Below are 18,134 nucleotides of genomic sequence, written 5' to 3'. Positions count from 1 at the left end.
GCCAACCAGGTGCCCGACTGCCAAGGGCAGCCAGCTGCATGCGACCCACCATCTATCGCCAGCTCCTGCACCTCCCTCCTCCCACATCACACAGGCCCCAAGGCCCTCAACCAACTGGACTGAAATTGCAGGCACCCACGTTTGGGAGACTGTGCTAGGTGAGGGCTAAGCCCCTGGTGCCCTGGCAAGGTGTTACGGACTTTTTTTTTTTTTTTTTTTGTCCTCCTTACTTTTTCTACTCTTCAATCTTTTAACAGTATTCCCAAACTCGGTTGACACAGCTACAGTCCACACCAGCACAACTCCCAGGGCGGTTTAGAGGGGGCTCCTTCTGGGCACAGTCAGGTGGTCCTCCTTCCCCTTCATCCCCTGGCCTCCGCTGACTCCGGCTGAGGCGGGATGTGGACGGTTCTTGGGCTTCCCTCCCCGCAACCAGCACCCCTCACAGGAGGCCTGTAGAAGGCTCCGCTCCCACCCACACCACTTATTTCCTGCCTATTGGAGGGCAAGTAGGATCCCCGAGGCTGGTCCTGGATCCCCCTCCTCCCTTCAGTGGGAGAAGACAGAGTCAAAGGACCACACGGCTTGGTCCCTTGGACAAGCAAGCTCAGGGAGGTCACAGCGGAGGAGGCAGCGACAGAGGACTACGACCCTGTTGGGCACAGACCATGCAATCTGGGGCCAGCCGGGCCTGTCCTCCACCTGCTCAAACGTGCTTCCACCAAACAGAGGAAACCCATTTACTAGTTTTTCTAATAAATCAGTAACACTCCGTATTTTGCCCCATTTCTTATTTGACAAGCCTTGTTTTCCTTTGAAAACAAGAGCACTAGTTGAGTGAGCAAGGAGGGCGCTGTGTCCAAGCCAGACTCTGGCTTGTTCCTGAGTCTTATAGGACAGCTCTGCCAGCAACCGGGTCCTGAGATCCCTGAATAGAGCTCGCAAGGCCATGCATTGAGCCATCCTGAGGGCCTGCTGCAGGCCTTTCCCCATGGAGCTCAGGAGAGAGATCTCAGCTGGACATCAGAATCCCCAGAATCGTCATGCCTGGGGTTCATCTCCAAAGGGGAGCTTTTGCTTGGCCTGGGTGGATGGAATGTAGGCATAGCCATTTTCCGAAAGGCTCCACCGATGATTCTTATGGGCAGCCGGTGAGAACCACTGAGCTGGTTCGAGGTTCCCAGACATACCTAGATGGTTGTGTAGGAATCACCCAGGAGAAGTGTCATCCATCCCCTTCAATTGACAGAGGAGGAAAAAGCAAGCGTTTAGGGGAACCAGCTAGTTAACAGCCGTCTAGGACCAGAACCCGGGTCTCCTGACTCACTCCATCACGTTTGGGGGCGCTCAACGTCATAACCCAAGACTTGCCTGGTAGAAACCAGCCCTCTCCCTCAGAAGTGGCATAGGACACACCAGGGCAGCTGGCAGAACGTGGTCTGTCTCTGCCCTGTCTGCTGCTGCCCAGCAGAGGCTCCACTAGCCTCTGCACTTCCCTTGACCTCAGTACACCCTGTGCAGCCATTCCGAGATCGAGTCTGTCCTCCTGACTCATGGGGCCCTGAATTAGCAGGCCTGTGGGGACACTTGAGGACAGGTCTACCACCTAAGCCCCGCAGCCCCACTCCTCCCAGGCCCCAGGCAGAAGAAACACCAAAACAGGGCTGGTACACCATGGAGAAAGGGCAGAAAACCCAACGAGAAATACGGAGGCAGTCTTAGCCCTTTTAAATCAAAGACACTTTGAGCATCGGATGAAAGCTGAGGATGGGATGCATCCCAGAAAGACATCCTTGTGCTCCTCACCCAATGTTCTAAGCCACCTTCAGACATTTCTAAGCTCCAGGTTTAGAAACCTAGCCCCTAGGATGTCTGCTGGGAATGAGAGGGAGAAAAGAGTAAAAGGCACCAGATACTGGAAACATCTGCCTATTAGAAGTGTCCCATTCACTCCCCCAACCCTACTTTAGTCCAACGGCAGCCCTTGAGGAAGAGAGCTAAAGGCTGGCATGATGCCCCTGCCCCCGCCCCCAAGAGGAGATGCCAGGCTGTGGGTCGATGGAGAAGCCCATGGGAGCAGAGTAACCAAGAATAAGTCCCCTCCCACGTGTCCTGTTGCTCCAGCCTCCCCCAGGAGCACTGGTACCTTGTGCTTTGTGAGCATGGATGACGGAGGAGTGGACATCAAAGCTACAATCCCCACGTCCCGCCGCCCACCCCACCGGGCACAGTAAGGAGGCCACACACAGGTCGGCTGGTCAGCAGTGGTTATTGCACCATTGGCAAATAATGAAATGTGTATACATTAGCGACAACCACAGGGTCAGCAAGACACCCACAGAAGTACCTGAACTGAGTCCGTTACATTCTTCACGGGACGGGAATCAACAACAGAGAAAACACACTCATGCGTGCACACAAATAAATTATGGACCTCGTTCTTGCCTGGATCCTAAGAAAAGGCACAGTTCAAGAGCAAAGCCTCTCCAGGCCACCTTCCCGAGTCTCCTCTGGTGGGCTCCTCAGGCTGGCTGGCCAGCCAACACTGAAGGCCTGAGTAGGGCTTGCTCTCCCTGGGAAGAGGTGAGCTTAAATACTTGGCTTTTCACTAGAGAAGAACTAGATACGAGGGAAGTGGCCACACTGGCCTCAGAGGGAAGAGGGGCTCATCTGGGCTTGTGGAAGGTCACTGTGAGCCAGGGGTGGGGGGGGGGACACCAGTGTGGTCTCAGGAGGTGAAGGCACTCGCTGAGTAAAGCAGAGCACTGTTCCTGGGCACGGCCTTTCTGAGGGCCCTGGGTGAGGCTCCTGTAAGGAGGGTGAGCCCAGGCTCGCGGACATATGCCAAGGTTCCTCCTCCGCCAAACTCCTCCCTCCCCTGGGACTCAGTCAACCTATAGAGTTCAAGGCCTGGAATTTCTCCCTCAGGTTTCTCACTCGGCCTTGCTGGCTTGGGTCTACTGGGTCCCTGGGACCCTCTCCCTTCGCCTGCAAGTCCTGGCCCCGCCCCACCACAGCTGCTGGTGAGCTCAGTCCCTGACCACTGCCCTCCTCCAGCCCCGCCACAGAGCCGGGCAGGGGCCCCTTCTCCATGATAATCACCCGCTGGTTGTTCTCCAGGGTGAGGTCTGCGGTGACATACAGGACCTCCTCTCTGTCCGGCCTGCTTTGGGGCAACGCCCTGGGAGGCTGAGGCTGGGCTGCCCCTGGGCCCGCCCGGCCCTGCTTGGCATTCAGGCTGCAGCAGCGGCCCACCCTGCCCGACAGAGGAGGCTCCACCATGTTGTCTGGGACTGAGTGGCTCCGGCTGACAGGTGGGCCTCGGGACCGGCTTCCCTCGGCCTGGACCGCCTCATCGTAGGAGGTGTACTTGGAACAGAGCTCTCGGACGTCAGGCCAGTTGAAGGTCTCGGTGTCGAAGGGGCTGAGGGGGCTCCGAGTGGAGGGCCAGGCCCCAGGGGAAGTGGTCCTCGGGTTGGCAGCAGACGGGACGGAAGAACGCCGCGGTGACGTCTCCCCGGGGGAGCAGGGCTTGGGCGGGCTGTGCTCCTGGGCCAGCATCTGCTCGTGGTTGAAGAGGGACAGCACCGGCTTCCTCCTACCTGTGAGGAGAGAGCGCTGCCTGTGTCACTGGGTGGGAGCGGAGGGCAGAAGCAAGGCCTCCGACCTGCCCTCAGCTCACTTTCGGGGACGGCTGGTTTTGGGTGTGATGATGGAAGGGAACCCTCATTTACCACCCACGGCCCCTTTATCAATGGGAAATGGGAATAAAGAAAAGACCACGGACAAGGGGTCAAGAGTCAAAGAAGGAAAGACGAGAGCTTCTGCTCTCCTGGAAAAGAGGAGCATGGCTACGTTTCCTCCAGAGATCTCTGCCCAACAGGAAGGGTTTGGGGAGGACAGTGCAAGTGCTCAACCAAGGCCGCACGCATGGCCTCGGGGTGGTAGGCCAGCTGCCAAGACTCACCCTGGCCTTAATGTGGGGTCCAGCCCTCTCTTTGGTAGAGGTTCTTTAGGGGTCACTTTCCCCCAAAAACCAAGTGGCTCTTAACGGGCTCTTCTGCCCCAGACTTGCGGGAGGGGCCTGCTCCCTACCCCCATCATACCTTTGCCACCTGATGGCGATCCAGCCTCCTCCTGCAGGTGGGGAATGGCGGAAGCTGCATTTTCCCACTGCAGTGGTCGTCTGGCTATCCCGGCCTTGTTCTTGATCCGGAGGCTGTACTGGCGGGCCAGCTGGTAGACCTTGTTCTTCACTCGCTCACTCACATGGCTGTCCATCACGTGGGAGAGCTGCACTATGCAGGGGTGCAACGGGGCCACCAGCTCTCCCTGGGAGCCACTGCTCAGCTCCTTCACCAGCTTCTTCAGTTCCTTCAGCTCCCGGGCCAGGTGGGCCGGGCTGGGCCGCTCAGTGGGGGAGGTGCTCTCTGGTGTGGCAGTAGCTGACTCTTCGGTGATGGCTCCCAGCTCATGCTCCTCCAGGATGAAAAGTGGCTCATGCAGGTCAAAGCCATTGGCCTGACCTTGGCCTGGCCGCTTCCGAGGGCTTCCCCCGGAAGACTCCATCCCTTCCCAGATCTTCACGATTTCTGAAGATGGGCGGAACTCAGCATCTGTGATGGGAGCTGGGTCCCCAGAACCCACACCCACCTGGTCTGGTCCTGGGAGATCAAACAGGGCCCATGAAGCCGGCCTGGAGCCCACCTGTCTCTTGTGCCCCGACGGGGCCACTGGCTCCAGGTCCTGCCTGGGAAGGTTATTGAACCTGGTGACCGAGTTTCTCACCAGGCCTTTGGGGATGTAGGAGAGGCTCTCCCTGCGTCGGACGCTAAAGCCTGCGTCATGGTGCTCTGCATTTTCGTAGTAGCTCTTGATTTTGTCCAGCAACAGCCGGTCTCGGGTGGAGAGCATCGATTCCTTCTTCCTACAGGAAGGCCTGTCTGTCTCTGCTGAGCAGCCCGGGCTTGGGGGCTCCGTCCCATTGACAGAAGGGCCACTCTCTGTGGCCACCCCCACACTGAGGTCCACTGCTGCAGGGAGCTGGGAGCTGAGCGAGTCTGAGGCACTATCGCACCGCGCCGGGCCCTTCTCGCTGCCCTCCAGGCTGAGCACACTGCTGCTCCTGCTGGTCAGCCTCGGGGTCCCGAAGCCAGTGGACTTGCCGTCCTCCAGTGCCAGGCTGCTTCGCCGAGAGAAGCTGCTGACGAACCGCTCAGCAATGACACTGGCTTGGTCCAGCACAGAGGGCGGCAGGAGGCTCTCGGGCTCCTGGGAAGCACCCATTTCCTCCTCCTCCTCCTCCTCGTCCTCATCTTCCTCCTCACTGCTCAAGGCCTTAATGTCCTCAGCGCTCTCGGTCACTGCAAAGTCCACCATGCCACTTGGGTGGTCCAGCCCCAGCAGCTCCTGATGGGCATCAAGTTGTGTTTCCAGGACTTCTGGAGACTCTGTGTCTGAGGGCATCTCCTCGGCGCTGGGACCTTCCACAGTAGCAAACACCTCCTGCTCTGCCCCAGACTCAGGGTCTGGTTCAGCCTGGGATAGCACAGAGAGCTCATATGAGATCTGGGGAACGAGGTAACAGCATGGCCTGCTCAAAGCCTCATGAGAGGGGGCTGCAATTTACAGCAGGAGGGGCAATGAGTCCTCAGGGGGAGGACCGTGATGCTGTCCCTTAGTGACCCTGCAGCTGCGATGCTGGGCCCACAGTCCTCAAGCCCAAGGAAAATTCTAGAAATGCAGATGGGAGAAAGTGGGGGCACCTCTCTATGACACCCTATCTGGGAGCTACAGGGACAGATGGGAACATACAAACTCAGGGTCAGAGCCACGGCACTAGTACTCCCTGCCCAATGGGGAAGCAGCTCCCTACAGTCTTAAAGGCTCCCTACGAGGGAGCTGTTCTGCATTCAGACCCAGGTCCAAGCAACCGCAGAGGCCGCCCCAGCCTCCCTGAGGGGCCAGGGCCTCCCATGAAGCTCAGGGTCCAGAGAGCGACAGAGCCACAAGCTGGACTCCTATAGAGGGTGAGACAGGAACGTGGCTCCTGTGCATATGCCTAGCAGATGGGCAAGGAATGAAGCAAATCTGAGAACTCCCTTCTGACCACCTGTAAGTCATCTGAACCACAAAAATGGCTGATACAGGGAGCCTTCCAGAGAGGTCTGTAGGGAGGAGATAAGGGCAAACGCGCGACATTCCTCTGCAGAGCACAACCCATGACCTAGGCCTGCACTGTCCAGCCACAGCAGCCACCAGCCACACGTGCCTTACAAGCACCTGAAATGGGACTAGTCCAATCTGAAAACAGCTGTAAAGGTGAAATACACACCAGATTGCAAAAACTTCATACCAAAGAAGTATAAACCATCTCATTAATATTTTTTTACATTGATTACATGCTGAAACGGTAACAGTTTGGACATCCTGGACTGTATGATTTTTTAATGTGCCTACAAGTTTACACGCGTGGCTAGCATTCTATTATCACTGGACAGCACCACTCTAGACTCTTATCCAAGGTCATCCAGGTTTCTCAGTCCCTGGGTGTGAGGCCCACCCGGGATCTAGGCCTCATGAACAGACTTTCCTTGTAACTTTGGGGAAGCAAGGGCCTCCATTTCCAGACAACCCACCAACCGCATGGGGTGGCCGGGAGAAGAGCTTGGGCTTCCAAGGCACAGACCCAAGTCCGACCCCAGCTGTGCCCCTCAGAAGCTGCCCCAGGTCAGACACGCCACTCAGCCTTTCTGAGCCCCCTTCTGCCTGGCAGAGCTGCTGCAGAGAATAAGGCAGAATAAACGAACAGACATGCAGGAGGTATCAAGTGGATAACCATATGCTACCTCTAAGCCCGAGGGGGCACAGGTGTGAGTTAAGTGTCTGGCATGCTGGAGCAAGGCCTGGCTGAGGAGAGCTAAAATCTGGTCACTTCTGCTAACTGTGCCCCTTGGCAAGGGACTACATCTGCCCAAAGGAAGGGGCACCTTCCTCTCATTCACAGAAAGGGACTGTCTGCTCACCAAGCCATGCACCCATAAACCAGACATCTTCCTGAAGGGAAGAAGTCCCACCCCCGTAGGCCCAGCGGGAGAGCCCATGCCTGAGAGCCCCACCCACAAGCCTGGGGATCTGGGCTCCAGACGGCTCTGGCCCCTTCCGCCTGCCGGCCACTCACCTCCGGCAGGGAGGAAACGGACTCAAAGCTCCTGAGCTTCTCAGCATTGGCGACAGACCGGCCGCTGGGCCTCCTGCAGCTGTTGGGTCCTTCCGACTCCCTGCGCCCCTTACCCTACAGAAAGCAGAGGGCGGTTGTCAACTCCCAGGACCATTGGGAGCTGGCCCCTTCTTCATCCCCACATGGGCAGCTCCTCCTGAGCCCTAAGAGGGGGCTGGGCTTTGCTGAGAGCCAGCCTCGGACCTGAGTCACACCAGAGTCAAATTGAACTGCCAAATCTGGGGACACAAATCCCGGCCAGGTATGCAGCCTCGGAAAAGCCCAACCCCCCTGACTCTTCCAGCCCTGCTGTGTGCTGCCTTCTCCCTGTCCCACCACTCCCACCCTGTTAGTCATGCTCATTGGGTAGTACACTAGCTCACACCCAGCTCTGGAACGGTGCATACCGGGGGCTCAGCAGGGCGTGACAGTGAGTGGGGGGGTTAAGAAGTGCTGATGGCAGAAGTAAAGGAACAAGGACCAAGGGGGTGGAGAGGGCAGGGGAGGGGACTCCAGGGCGTACACATGCCAGGGAACATGCAAGGAGGAGGGGAGATCAAAGAGACACCTCACCATAGCACCCCGGGAGAAAAGTAAAGCGTTGGCCCGATAGTGCCAGCAGTGGAGGGCGGCCAGCAGGGAGCTGGCAAAGTCGGCTACCTGCTCCGCCACTGCCAGGCTTTCCTCCTCCTCCTCCTCCTCTTCCTCTGAGCCTGGGGGCTCCGGCCCAGACCCCTTCTTGCTGCCTTCATGCCCTGCCAGGTCCTCCAGAGAGACCTGAAAGGCCTGATCCTCCTCCTCGTCCTCCACCACCACCTCCTCCTCCTCCTCGTCCTCCTCCTGCTCTTCCCGGGCACCCCCTGCAGCCTCCGGCTGCCGGCCCCAGGTACGGGAGGGCCGCTCAAAGTCCAGGAGAGCACCAGCACTGCCTGCATGCTGTTCAGAGCACAAGACCCCTCGTGACCAGCCTCTGGGCAAGCCCCCTCCACCTGCCAGTGCTTGGGGGTGAGGAGGCTTTATGCAGAAATCCACACCTAGAATCCAACCCCTGGTCTCCACTTAAGCCCAGTGAGGACCAGAGGTGGTCGGGGTGGGGTGGGGGTTGGGGATGAGGGATAGGAATGGTTCTCAAGATAGGAAGCTGGGACCTGGGAAAGCTAGGACCGGGGCCTGGTCAGAAACTCAAGAACCAGAGAAGCCTACCTGCCCCAGAGAGGGAAAAAGGAGAGGGTCCAGGCTGGGCAGGCTACCACCACAAGGGTGCCATTCCAGGAAAAGGGTACACAGGGTCCCCAGGGCAAGGGCCATGGCTTATTCACTTCTAGGACCACAGGACAGAGCCTGGCACACAGGAGGTGCTTGATAGGTATTTGTTAAATGAATGGAGACAATGAGAGCTGAAGGAGCCAGGGGCTGGCCTGGGCAGTCCCACCCCCCTCTATCCAGACAGTCCCCTCTGCCCACAAGCCTTACCTTCATTCCTGCTGCTCTGGCTGCTGCCACCACCGCAGAGTCCCAGCACATGGGCAAGGGGTGGGCGGAGGGGAGATGGGTAAACAGGAGAAGAGCCTCTTTAGAGAGGATAGAGGTCAGAGGCCTCCAGCCCCCTGGGGAAGACCTCTCTGGGGGCTTCTAGTCCTAGAGCCCTCACCTCTCAAAGGAAGGCCGGCAGAACAGGAACAAGGGGTGTGTGTGTAGAGGTTTGTGAGTGTCACTTGCTCCTGTTACCCAAGGACAGAGTGAAAGAGTGGGGGGGATCAAGCCCCTTCCCTAGACGGCAAGGGGAGAGGCCCACTTTCTGGGAAGAATAGAGACAGAGTCCCCTCTAAACTGTCCTCGACACCGCCGCTCAGGTGGTTCGCTACGTCACCTTCCTGCCCCTGCCCCGGCCTCACCTGAATGGCCGCCTACCCTTCACACTCACCTTTCTCGCTGAGTTGCCTGAGCAGGTGTCTGGTTGGCTCTGAGGAAAAAAGCGAATGGGCCGTCAGTGCAAGCTGGGAAACGGCCCTGCTCCCACGCCCACAGCATCACCAGCCCACCGCCAGCTCAAAGTACAGTCGGGCTTGCTCCAACCCCGGCCCTAGGGCCTGAAGGAGGCGAACCTCACACCTACCCCGTAGAGAGGCAAGGCCACTCCCATTAGCCCCAGGACCACCGCTATTACCTTCAGTCCCCAGGAACAGCACTGCCCCCCATCCCGAATGAGTGCAACTCACCCAAGGAGCTGCAACCCACACTGACCCCTTCAGATCAACTAGCCCCTCTCTGGAGGTCCATGGCTCCACCCCAAGCCCACCTTCCCCACAAGGAGCCCATCAGCACATTTGCTACAGCAAGGCCAAGGTCTCTTAGAGAACCCCAGCTGGAAAGCAGACATCGCTCCGGACCCTCTAACGGCCCTTACAGCCTGGCACCATGAAGCCTTGCTGCCTGCTGGGGAGTGCTGCCCAACTGTACAGGGCTGACCCGGCTCTAGCCACAGGATACAAAACACAGCCATTAGGCTCACAGTGTCACCGCCTTGTACCCACCCCTTGTGGGGACAGACCTGAAACAGGCAGGCACGGATAAGAGGACACATGTCAAGGGACCTCGGGATAAGAGGACACATGTCAAGGGACCTCTCTATAGAGCCTTGGCCTTAGCCCACACTGTCCTTGCCCAGCTGCCATTAAGTGGGAGGCCCACTATAAACTTGAAGCCAGAAGGAAGTCCACTGAAGTCTCTTTGCTGTTTCTGGGCAGGGGAACATATGAAAAACTTTTTTCCTATTGAGATGCATGTGCGCACGTGCACATACTACCTGCACAATGTGAGTGAACATCCAATTGTTTTCATAAAACACTCAACTCTTCCATTTTAGAACTTGTAATCAAGAATATTTAGTAAGTGACCGATAATGACAGCAGCACCTCACTTATCCATAAATGCTCTTTACCTGCCCATCTCAGCTCTCTGAAGGAAGCAGAGGAGGCCCAGGAGCAGTGGGAACGGCTGGCTGAGAACAGGCATGAGCTCCTGCATGGGACCCAGTCCGCCCTGCTCAGCCCTGCCTTTGCATACGCATCTCACAAGGTCAGTGGGCTCATTTCTAACAGGTTGAAGGGAGAAGGAGGGATGCTACAGGCAAGCACACTAAGACAGATGAGAACGAACACTCATCAGCACCAAGTGGACACAGCACCGCGAATGCAGGCTGTCTGCATGGGAGCCCACCATCCCCTCTGGGAGGCCTGGAAGAATCTAGCAGTTCACACACCAGAGACGCCACTGCCCCTGCGGTCAGCATCCTATTTTAAAGGCTCAAGAGTATGAAGTACATTTTAGAAAGATGCCTCTTTCATAATGGTGAAAACTAAAACACAGAACCAAGCACACACACAAAACCTAACTCTTAGAGGTTCCAGGCTAAAATCTCAGCCATGTAGAAACTTAAGCTCTAAAATGGCTCATTTCCCAAGGGGCTTGACAGCCCTCGTTCGGATGCTGACAGATGACAGGTAGTATCACTATGACTACCACTAGCACCACCACCGTCACTTACTGAACATGTCCGTGTGCCAGCAGCTTCCAATTTAAAGCTATGGCAGGTTAAGAGAATGCTACAGGGACAGGAAGAGGATTATAGAAGAAAGCTAACACTGCCAATTTGGGGCTTTTAACAGAGGGCCCCATAAAATTTTGCAATCGGTGACAATCTGCCTGGGGCTCAAGATCTACTGGGAGCAATATCAAACAACAGAAAACCACAGGAGCTTTCCAGAGACTGCACGGCTCCACATTTTAGAAGACCAAAGCACATGCAGCAATCCACACAGTTATCCAAGGGACCTAGGGATCCTGGACAATCAAAGCCCAACGCACTGTAGGGACCCAAGCCAGGACACTGCTCCCAGTCACGCCCGAGCCCTTCTCTCCAGGGATCTCTAAGACATTTCTCACCCTAACTCCCACCACGTGAATACGTTTGGCAGGTACTTGGCTGAAGCCAAATTGGTCCCTGGGCCTCAGACTGAAGGGTAGAATAAAAACAGATGTAGAAAACACACTGAGGGAGATAAATAGTAATGGAAAAAAAATACAATTAATGGAAAAAAGAAAAAGAAAGAAAAGAAGAAAACTGAAAGAAAGAAAGCGCAGTCATCACCAGGAGAGCTAAGCATAAAAGCAAGGTCTTCTCTTTTTCAATTGACAATTCACTCCATTAACTCCGAGGGCAGAGCAGCAAGACCAGTCATGGAAAACCCAGGAGAGGAAAAGGGAACTTTTCGAGACTCAAAGTAAATATTTCCCGTCTGGATTTGGTGCCACTTGCAGGCCAACTTGTTTTCCCCACGTCCTGCCTCTGCTCTGCTCCACAGCAGACGTCTGTCTGCGTTACTCCTGGCTGACTCCCAGTGTTCTGAGCGGCAAAGAAGGGAGGTTTCAATCGCAGGGGAGCTGAGTCGGTGCCCGAGTGAACCACCATTCCTAGGGCTTTGGAAAAGGCCGCTGCCCAGCCCTGATGGGCAAGAAAGGCCCACAGGTGCCTGGTGGAGGGCACAGGGAGAGGATGCCCCGCACACACCCATCCTGCCCTCTCCCAGGATTTCCGGAGGTGAGAATCCACCCCAAATGCTGCTTCAGGGTCCTATGAAGATGCCTCTCTGCCCACACAGCCCTTCCCTTACCAGACTGCCGGCGCCCCTGGTGGCGCCCCATGTGGGTGGACACCTCATCCTGGGAGGACCAAGCCTTCTTCAGGCGCTCTGGGCTGTAGCGGTACCGATTGGGATCTGCACCCAGGAGAGACAATCAGGCCTTTGGGACACTGTCAGCTTTGGCCCAGACTCTGACTGTACCCGACCACACCTCTGCTGCCCACCCCAGCTGCAGGGGCCAGAAGCCTGCAAAGCCCTCTCCTCTTCCATCTGCCATCCCATTGCATTCGGGAGCATCACGCATGGAGAGTCCGCCCATCAGCAGCATCTGTGTCCCTGGGCTCACAATGGACGCCCAGGCCTTGACAAAAGGAGCCACCCAGCCCCCCTGCTCCCTGGAATCCTAGGGTCAGGCCAAGCTTTCCCAGGATGCAGCCTGACCTAGAAAGGTGTACAATTAGGGACAGAGCAGGCTGGAAGGGTGCATACACTTACAATAGGAATCCATTTCCAAGATGGCTTCCTTGGCCTGGAAGGGAAGGAACCCACCTTGTTACAACCTTGCCATGTGTCAGGGCATGGACTCATTCTTGCTGAGTGAGGACACCCCCACAATGCTCTGCTGAGGCCCAGAGCATCCCCTGCACTGACCCCTGCTGTAGAGCCAATGTCCAGAGGGTAAGGCCACAGTGAACCCCCCCCCAGCAGGCTCTGAAGGACACCCTCTCCCTGTACCCCGTTAGGAGCTGGAGGCGGGGGTGTCCCAGGAATGCACCTTCTGGGGGATGGTGGTGTGGTGGTTCTCCAGGATGAGCCTCTTGATATGGTGAGTCCAGTTCCGTTTCTCCTCCACTGTTTTGGCCTAGAGGACCCAAGGGACAGGGAGCCAGGGGTTATCACAGGCCTGATGACTCACGATGCGGGACAGGCTTCTGCCGAGCAGGGCAGAGGTGGAAAGAGGGCCTTTCCTGGGGCCTCTGCAAGGTGACTTCAACTCGTCAGCCCAAGCCCGAGAGCTGCCCACAATGACCCCTACCTTCCCGCGGGACACCCTGACACTCAGCGCAGCTAAGCAAGCGAGGCAGGTCTGTCCCCAGCCCGAGCGCCCTGGCCCACCCTCACCTGGATGCTGTACTGCTGCTTGCTGTGCTTGTAATGAGTGACGGTGAAGCACAGGGAGTCTCTGGTGCTTTCAATCAGCATCAGGGAGGAGCACTGAAGGGGAGAGAGAGGGCAGTCAAGCCCTAGGAGGGGGTAGAGGCAGCTGACCTGGAGCCCCAGCCCCTCAAAAACATCTGGGGAGGCCGGGAGAGTAATCGAAGAAGGACGGAGCCCCACCCACACTGACTTGGGGCCAACAAAGACAAGGACGGGGGGCGGGGGGGGGAGGGGGCGGGGAGGTGCAGAGGAGACGGCGGCAGCCTGGTTTACCGGGATGTGCCCCTTGTAGACAAAGTGATCGCCCCGCTTCTTGGTGATGAGCAGTGCTTTGTCAAAGAGGAAGAAGGTCTTCTCACTGCGCACGCGGTGCACGCGGAACGTGCCTTCCAGGACGAGCTCCCCGTAAATGGTCAGGTCCGGCCCCTTCCAGTTGATGAGCAGTGACTGAATCTCCTGCAGCACAGAAGCCCCAACCCCAAGGGTCACGCTTCTCATGACCTTGCTGGGGACCCCACAGGGCTCCCGGAGGCTCCCAAAAATCCAGCCACTGCTGGGTCTCCCCAGAGAAGCCTGTCCCACATGATGCCACCCCTCAGCTCACCCAAGCAGGGCAGCCATGTTCACTCTCCAAGCCGAGGCCCACCGACCACCCTCGCATGCCACTACAGCCCACAGCCCAGAGCACCTGGAGCCGGACTGCGTGCTCATGCCTCCTCTTCATATCGTTGATGTACCAGGCCACGCAGGTCATGGTGTCAATGGCGTCCTCCACCACCTCGAAGCCATCCTCTTCTTCATCAAAGTGTTTGGCAATTTCCTGCTCGGGTGACAGGGACTTAGGCGGCCCACAGACTCAAGGGTCCTACCCTCCCCCAGCCGCCCATGTACGCAGGGGGGCCTTGGGTTACCTGGAGCAGCAGGTGGTACTTGAGGATGCGCTGGACTGGCTTCAGCAGGTAGGAGCCCAAGGGCAGCGAGTGCTGCAGTAGCTCCTGCCGGTCCCGGAAGAACTTGGCCTGCTGCTTGTCCCGCATGCACTCCATCAGGGCAGCCACTGAGCTGGGAGTTGGGGAAGGACTGTCACCCCTGGGAAGGCCTGGATGGGGAAATGGGGTGCTCCACACTCACCAAATGGATCAGCCTCCCCTCTCCACCCCAGTTACTCACTTAGGGTAGTTGTTGCAGTACTGGGTGTAGATATCAAACTCTTGGCTCTAAGGAGAAACCAAAAATAGTGATTTCCGGAAGACTCCCAGGGGACTGTAAACCCGGGTGTACCAAAGACATACCCCAAGTCCCTAGAGCAACTTTGCCCCTCCCCCACCTCCCCACTCCCACTCCCCTGAGCATCTGTAGATCCATCTTTGTACCCATCTGCCTGGGACATGCCATCCACCCAGCAACCCCTGGCTCCACCCCAGAATACCCTCCCCATTCCAGACAGGACACCTGGCACTTCCTGTCCCACTGAGCCTCCAGCAGAACAGGACAAGAGGCAAGGATCCAGGTCATCTTACCCTTTCCACAAAGCAGCCGGCCACAGCCACAGGGTCACTATTGCAGTTGTCCAGATCTCTGAGTAGCTGGCTGGGTGAGGAAGTGGTCATCAGGCCCCAGACCACTTGCAGCCTCCACAGCTATCAACACACCATGCCCCTCCCCCACCTCCTGGTGCCCAGATCTGCAGCCAGCCTGGTATCATGCCAGAGTCAGGGCTCCCACCCTCAGAGTGAACCCTGCCCAGGGCAGCAACCCAGAAAGCATCCAGCAGCGACACTGCAAAGATGGGGAGCAAAGGAGCCCCACCAGCAACACTGCAAAGATGGGGAGTAAAGGAGCCCCACCAGCAACACTGCAAAGATGGGGAGCAAAGGAGCCCCACCAGCAACACTGCAAAGATGGGGAGCAAAGGAGCCCCACATGCTCAGCAAGAGGAAGAAGGACATCAGTACCCACCTCAGGAGAGGACACAGCTCCTCTGCAGGCAGGAGGAGTCAAACATACAAAAGCAGAAATTAAAGGAGAAAGAAAAGAGCACAGGGACTAACAAAAGAACCAAGGTCCCCAGTTCAAAAGGATGCAGTAAAAGCAGAGACAGGGTGAGTCCCAGCCCCCTTGTTCTTAGATGGGGGCACTATAGAAAACCCTAGAAAGGGTGCTCTGCCTGCCTCCTTCCCCTGGGCTCCCCACTTCCCCCCACAATCTGGTGTAGGTCTCCTTCCAGATGTCTCCAGCTTGCACAGAGGAAGATCTCCCTGCCCATCTTAAAGGTAAGGTACCTCCTGAACTAGCAACACTGTTCCCTCAAGCTCTGTTCCTCCTGACCAGCGCCCTTCCCCTGGGGCACCTGTGAGACCAGGTGGCACACTATGGATCCTCAAAGGGCCCCTTTGCCCTGAAGCAGCCCCTCTCCAGGCCTTGTTCAGCTTCCCCCATCACATCTTCCCTGACCAGTGCATTTTCCAAATGGGTCCAATCACTTCCAGGGAGCCCTGGCTTCCCATGAGGTCAGTAGCAAGATGGAGAAGAAACTGAGAGACGTGCAAGCGGAAGACAAAGGTGAAAAGGGCAAAGGGGCCACAAAGGGATAGAGGGAAAAGTGTCATGTGCAAGGGTCCAGCCGTCCCCTGAGGGGACATTGGCTCAGGTTAGACCCCACAAGCACATGGCTTCAGATGATCTTCCTTCCTGGCGGGCAGCACCGCGGCCCCAGGGCACACGGTCCCACATGCCCTCTCCCCTGCAGGGAGATAACTAAACCCCTGTACAGGGATGGACCACCCTTCCCCACCCTCAGCCGTCAGGCCCCGGGCCCACACGGCACAGCGCACCAGATCAGGGACATCCAAGATTCCTCCCCAGGCGCCAAGATGGGCCTCCCAGGTGTAATACTCCATACCTGTTCAGTGCGTAGATGTTTTCTATGTTCCCGAAGAGAGCACTGACTTGTTCTGGCTTCAGCAGCCCCGGTGTGTCAATGATCTTCAAAAGGTAGTCCTGCATGGAAAGAGGCATCAGCCCCTTCCGGCACAATCCTGTCTCCCCCAGCCACACCTCATTTGACAGCTACTTCACAAACATCACCTATTATATGGGGTTGGATAGTTCCAGCCCCAAATTAATATCCACTTGGAACCTCAGAATGTGACCTCTGCAGATGTAACTAGTTAAGGATCTCAAGATGATATCATACTGGATTTAGGGTGGGCCCTAATTCCCTTGACTAATGTCCTTAAAAGAGACGGGACACAGAGACAGAGAAGAAGGCAATGTGAAGGCAGAGGCACAGACTGGGGTGACGCCACCTCCAGGCCAGAGAACACCAAAGGTGGCCGGCAGCCACCAGAAGCCAGGGGAGGGGCCCAGTACGCACCCTCCCTCAGAGCCTCCAGAAGGAACCAACCCTGCCAACATCTCGATTTCTAACTTCTGGCCACCTAAACTGAGACAGAATAAACTTCTGCATTTCAAGCCATGCCATTTGTGACAACTGTCACAGCAGCCCTGGGGAACCAACACACCTCCCCCTGCAGTGGGCGGCTTCCTCGGGGGCAGCCACACAGCCACCTTCTCCTGTGTGCCTGCAGTGCGAAATGCTTCCCCTACGTGGCCCTGCAAGGCAGATGCATCTTCACTTCAGAAATGAGGAATCTGAGGGGGTGTGTGTGTGTGAGAAATGGGGTGCTTACCCCACTGTGTGTGTGTGTGTGTGTGTGTGTGGTGGTGGTGGTGGTGGTGGTGGTAGGAAAGAGGGTGGTTACCCCACTGTGTTGTGTTTGTGGTGGTAGGAAAGGGGGTGGTTTCCCCACTGTGTGTGTGTGTGTGTGTGTGTGTGGTGGTGGTGGTGGTGGTGGTAGGAAATGGGGTGCTTACCCCACTGTGTGTGTGTGTTTGTGGTGGTGGTAGGAAAGGGGGTGGTTATCCCAGGGCCTGAGACCCCCACAGCTAGGAAACAACAGAACAGGGATCTGTGAGCAGACAGGAGGGGTCAAGAGTCCATTTTTTCACTTCATTCACTCTCCATTGAGCGAAGGAGTCCCTTCCATCCTTGCCAAGTGTGCCTACTCCCTGGGGACCTGTAGGAAGTTCTACAACTGGTCTGACCCAGAGTCACGAGGCAGTGTGAACAGTCAGCAGCTTCCCCTGGGCAGAGGAACTAGGCTTCCCTGGCAGTCACAGGAAGCAGACCTTCTGAGATAACTGTGTCAGGGACAGCAGTCCTTCCAGGGTGGTGGTGATAAGTTTATACACGAGGGCTGTACAGCCAAAGCCAAGGCCAAGGCCAAGGCCAGCCCCGAGAGGGGGTGGGCAGGCGCTCCCCTCCTCCACCGCAGTTCTGAAGCCACGGGCCTTACCTCCACTATGCTGCGCAGGTCCTGCACGTACATGCGCTCAGTTTCCACGATCTCCCGCACCACGCGGCCCAGGTAGCTGAGCTTGTGCGCAGGCGCCGCTGCTGCCCGGCTGTTGAACGGGGACAGGGGTCCCTTCTTGTTCAGCCAACTGCTGGAGTTGTTGTTGCTGTTGGGGGGGTGCCGGCCGCGCGGGGAGCCTGCCCCATTCTTGGCTAAGGTCTCGGAGCCACCGGGCTCCTCCATGGCGCCTCGGCTGTCACGGGAGGAGCCTGATGAGGACGTGGTGGAGGTCAAGCTCACCGGCCGCTCCTGGCTGCCGTCCTGGCGGAGGGATGCAGAGACGGGCATCCTGACATCACTACCTGGCGGGGGCACTTCAGGGAGATTCTGCGCAGGACAGACAAGGAGTCAAATTCGAGTCCTCACAGAAGCACAAAGTAAAAGCATGGCTGCCAGGGATGGGCTGGGGAGGGAGAAGGGTGTTGTTTAATGGATATACAGTTTCAGTTTTGCAAGCTCATAAAAACTTCTGTGGATGGATTGCTGGTAACGGAAGCACAATGTGAATGGACTTAATGCTACTTGAAAGTGGTTAAAATGCAAGCTTTATCTTATTTAAAAAAAAAACATTTTACCACAATTTTAAAAACAGCAATGCTGAACCCCTACGATGTCCCTTCCCCAGACCGTATGAGCATCTATCCACGAGGATACCCAATAACACTCCTTCCTGACTCCAACAGCTCCGCCTCCATC

The 18,134-nt window shown here is 56.9% G+C and overlaps 1 protein-coding gene across 6 annotated transcripts; it reads right to left on the bottom strand.

The window, feature by feature from the left end:
• Positions 1 to 2,716: 2,716 nt before the first annotated feature.
• On the bottom strand, positions 2,717 to 17,788 carry PLEKHG3 (pleckstrin homology and RhoGEF domain containing G3). 6 transcript variants are annotated; one of them, XM_090270982.1, is made up of 17 exons: positions 17,379 to 17,788; positions 15,923 to 16,020; positions 14,541 to 14,610; positions 14,191 to 14,237; positions 13,932 to 14,082; positions 13,709 to 13,840; positions 13,294 to 13,476; positions 12,985 to 13,077; positions 12,638 to 12,724; positions 12,358 to 12,391; positions 11,893 to 11,997; positions 9,144 to 9,182; positions 8,693 to 8,715; positions 7,793 to 8,155; positions 7,181 to 7,294; positions 4,107 to 5,538; positions 2,717 to 3,602 (listed from the first exon to the last, which is right to left on the bottom strand). In XM_090270982.1, the coding sequence occupies exons 1-17, from the start codon at positions 17,724 to 17,726 to the stop codon at positions 2,890 to 2,892; spliced, it is 4,032 nt and encodes a 1,343-aa protein (XP_090127108.1). In that variant the 5' UTR covers positions 17,727 to 17,788; the 3' UTR covers positions 2,717 to 2,889. The 6 variants fall into 6 exon arrangements, with proteins under 6 accessions (XP_090127108.1, XP_090127110.1, XP_090127109.1 ...); XM_090270984.1 differs by having other exon boundaries at positions 7,880 to 8,155; XM_090270983.1 differs by having other exon boundaries at positions 8,693 to 8,712.
• Positions 17,789 to 18,134: the final 346 nt, after the last annotated feature.

This window comes from Furipterus horrens, unplaced genomic scaffold (assembly GCF_987537825.1).
Source record: "Furipterus horrens unplaced genomic scaffold, mFurHor1.1.pri manual_scaffold_3, whole genome shotgun sequence".
Taxonomy (NCBI): Eukaryota; Metazoa; Chordata; class Mammalia; order Chiroptera; family Furipteridae; genus Furipterus; species Furipterus horrens.
This window is presented reverse-complemented; position numbering and strand designations above follow the sequence as displayed.

What these genes read in the sequence shown, in the direction of transcription:
- PLEKHG3 (XM_090270982.1), bottom strand. Translation starts at nt 17,726, where the DNA reads ATGCCCGTCTCTGCATCCCTCCGCCAGGACGGCAGCCAGGAGCGGCCG. An exon ending in AGCAGCAGTACAGCATCCAG is followed by an intron (nt 12,725 to 12,984) that starts GTGAGGGTGGGC and finishes TGGGTCCTCTAG; the next exon opens with GCCAAAACAGTGGAGGAGAA. An exon ending in ATCGCCATCAGGTGGCAAAG is followed by an intron (nt 3,603 to 4,106) that starts GTATGATGGGGG and finishes CTCTCCTCACAG; the next exon opens with GTAGGAGGAAGCCGGTGCTG.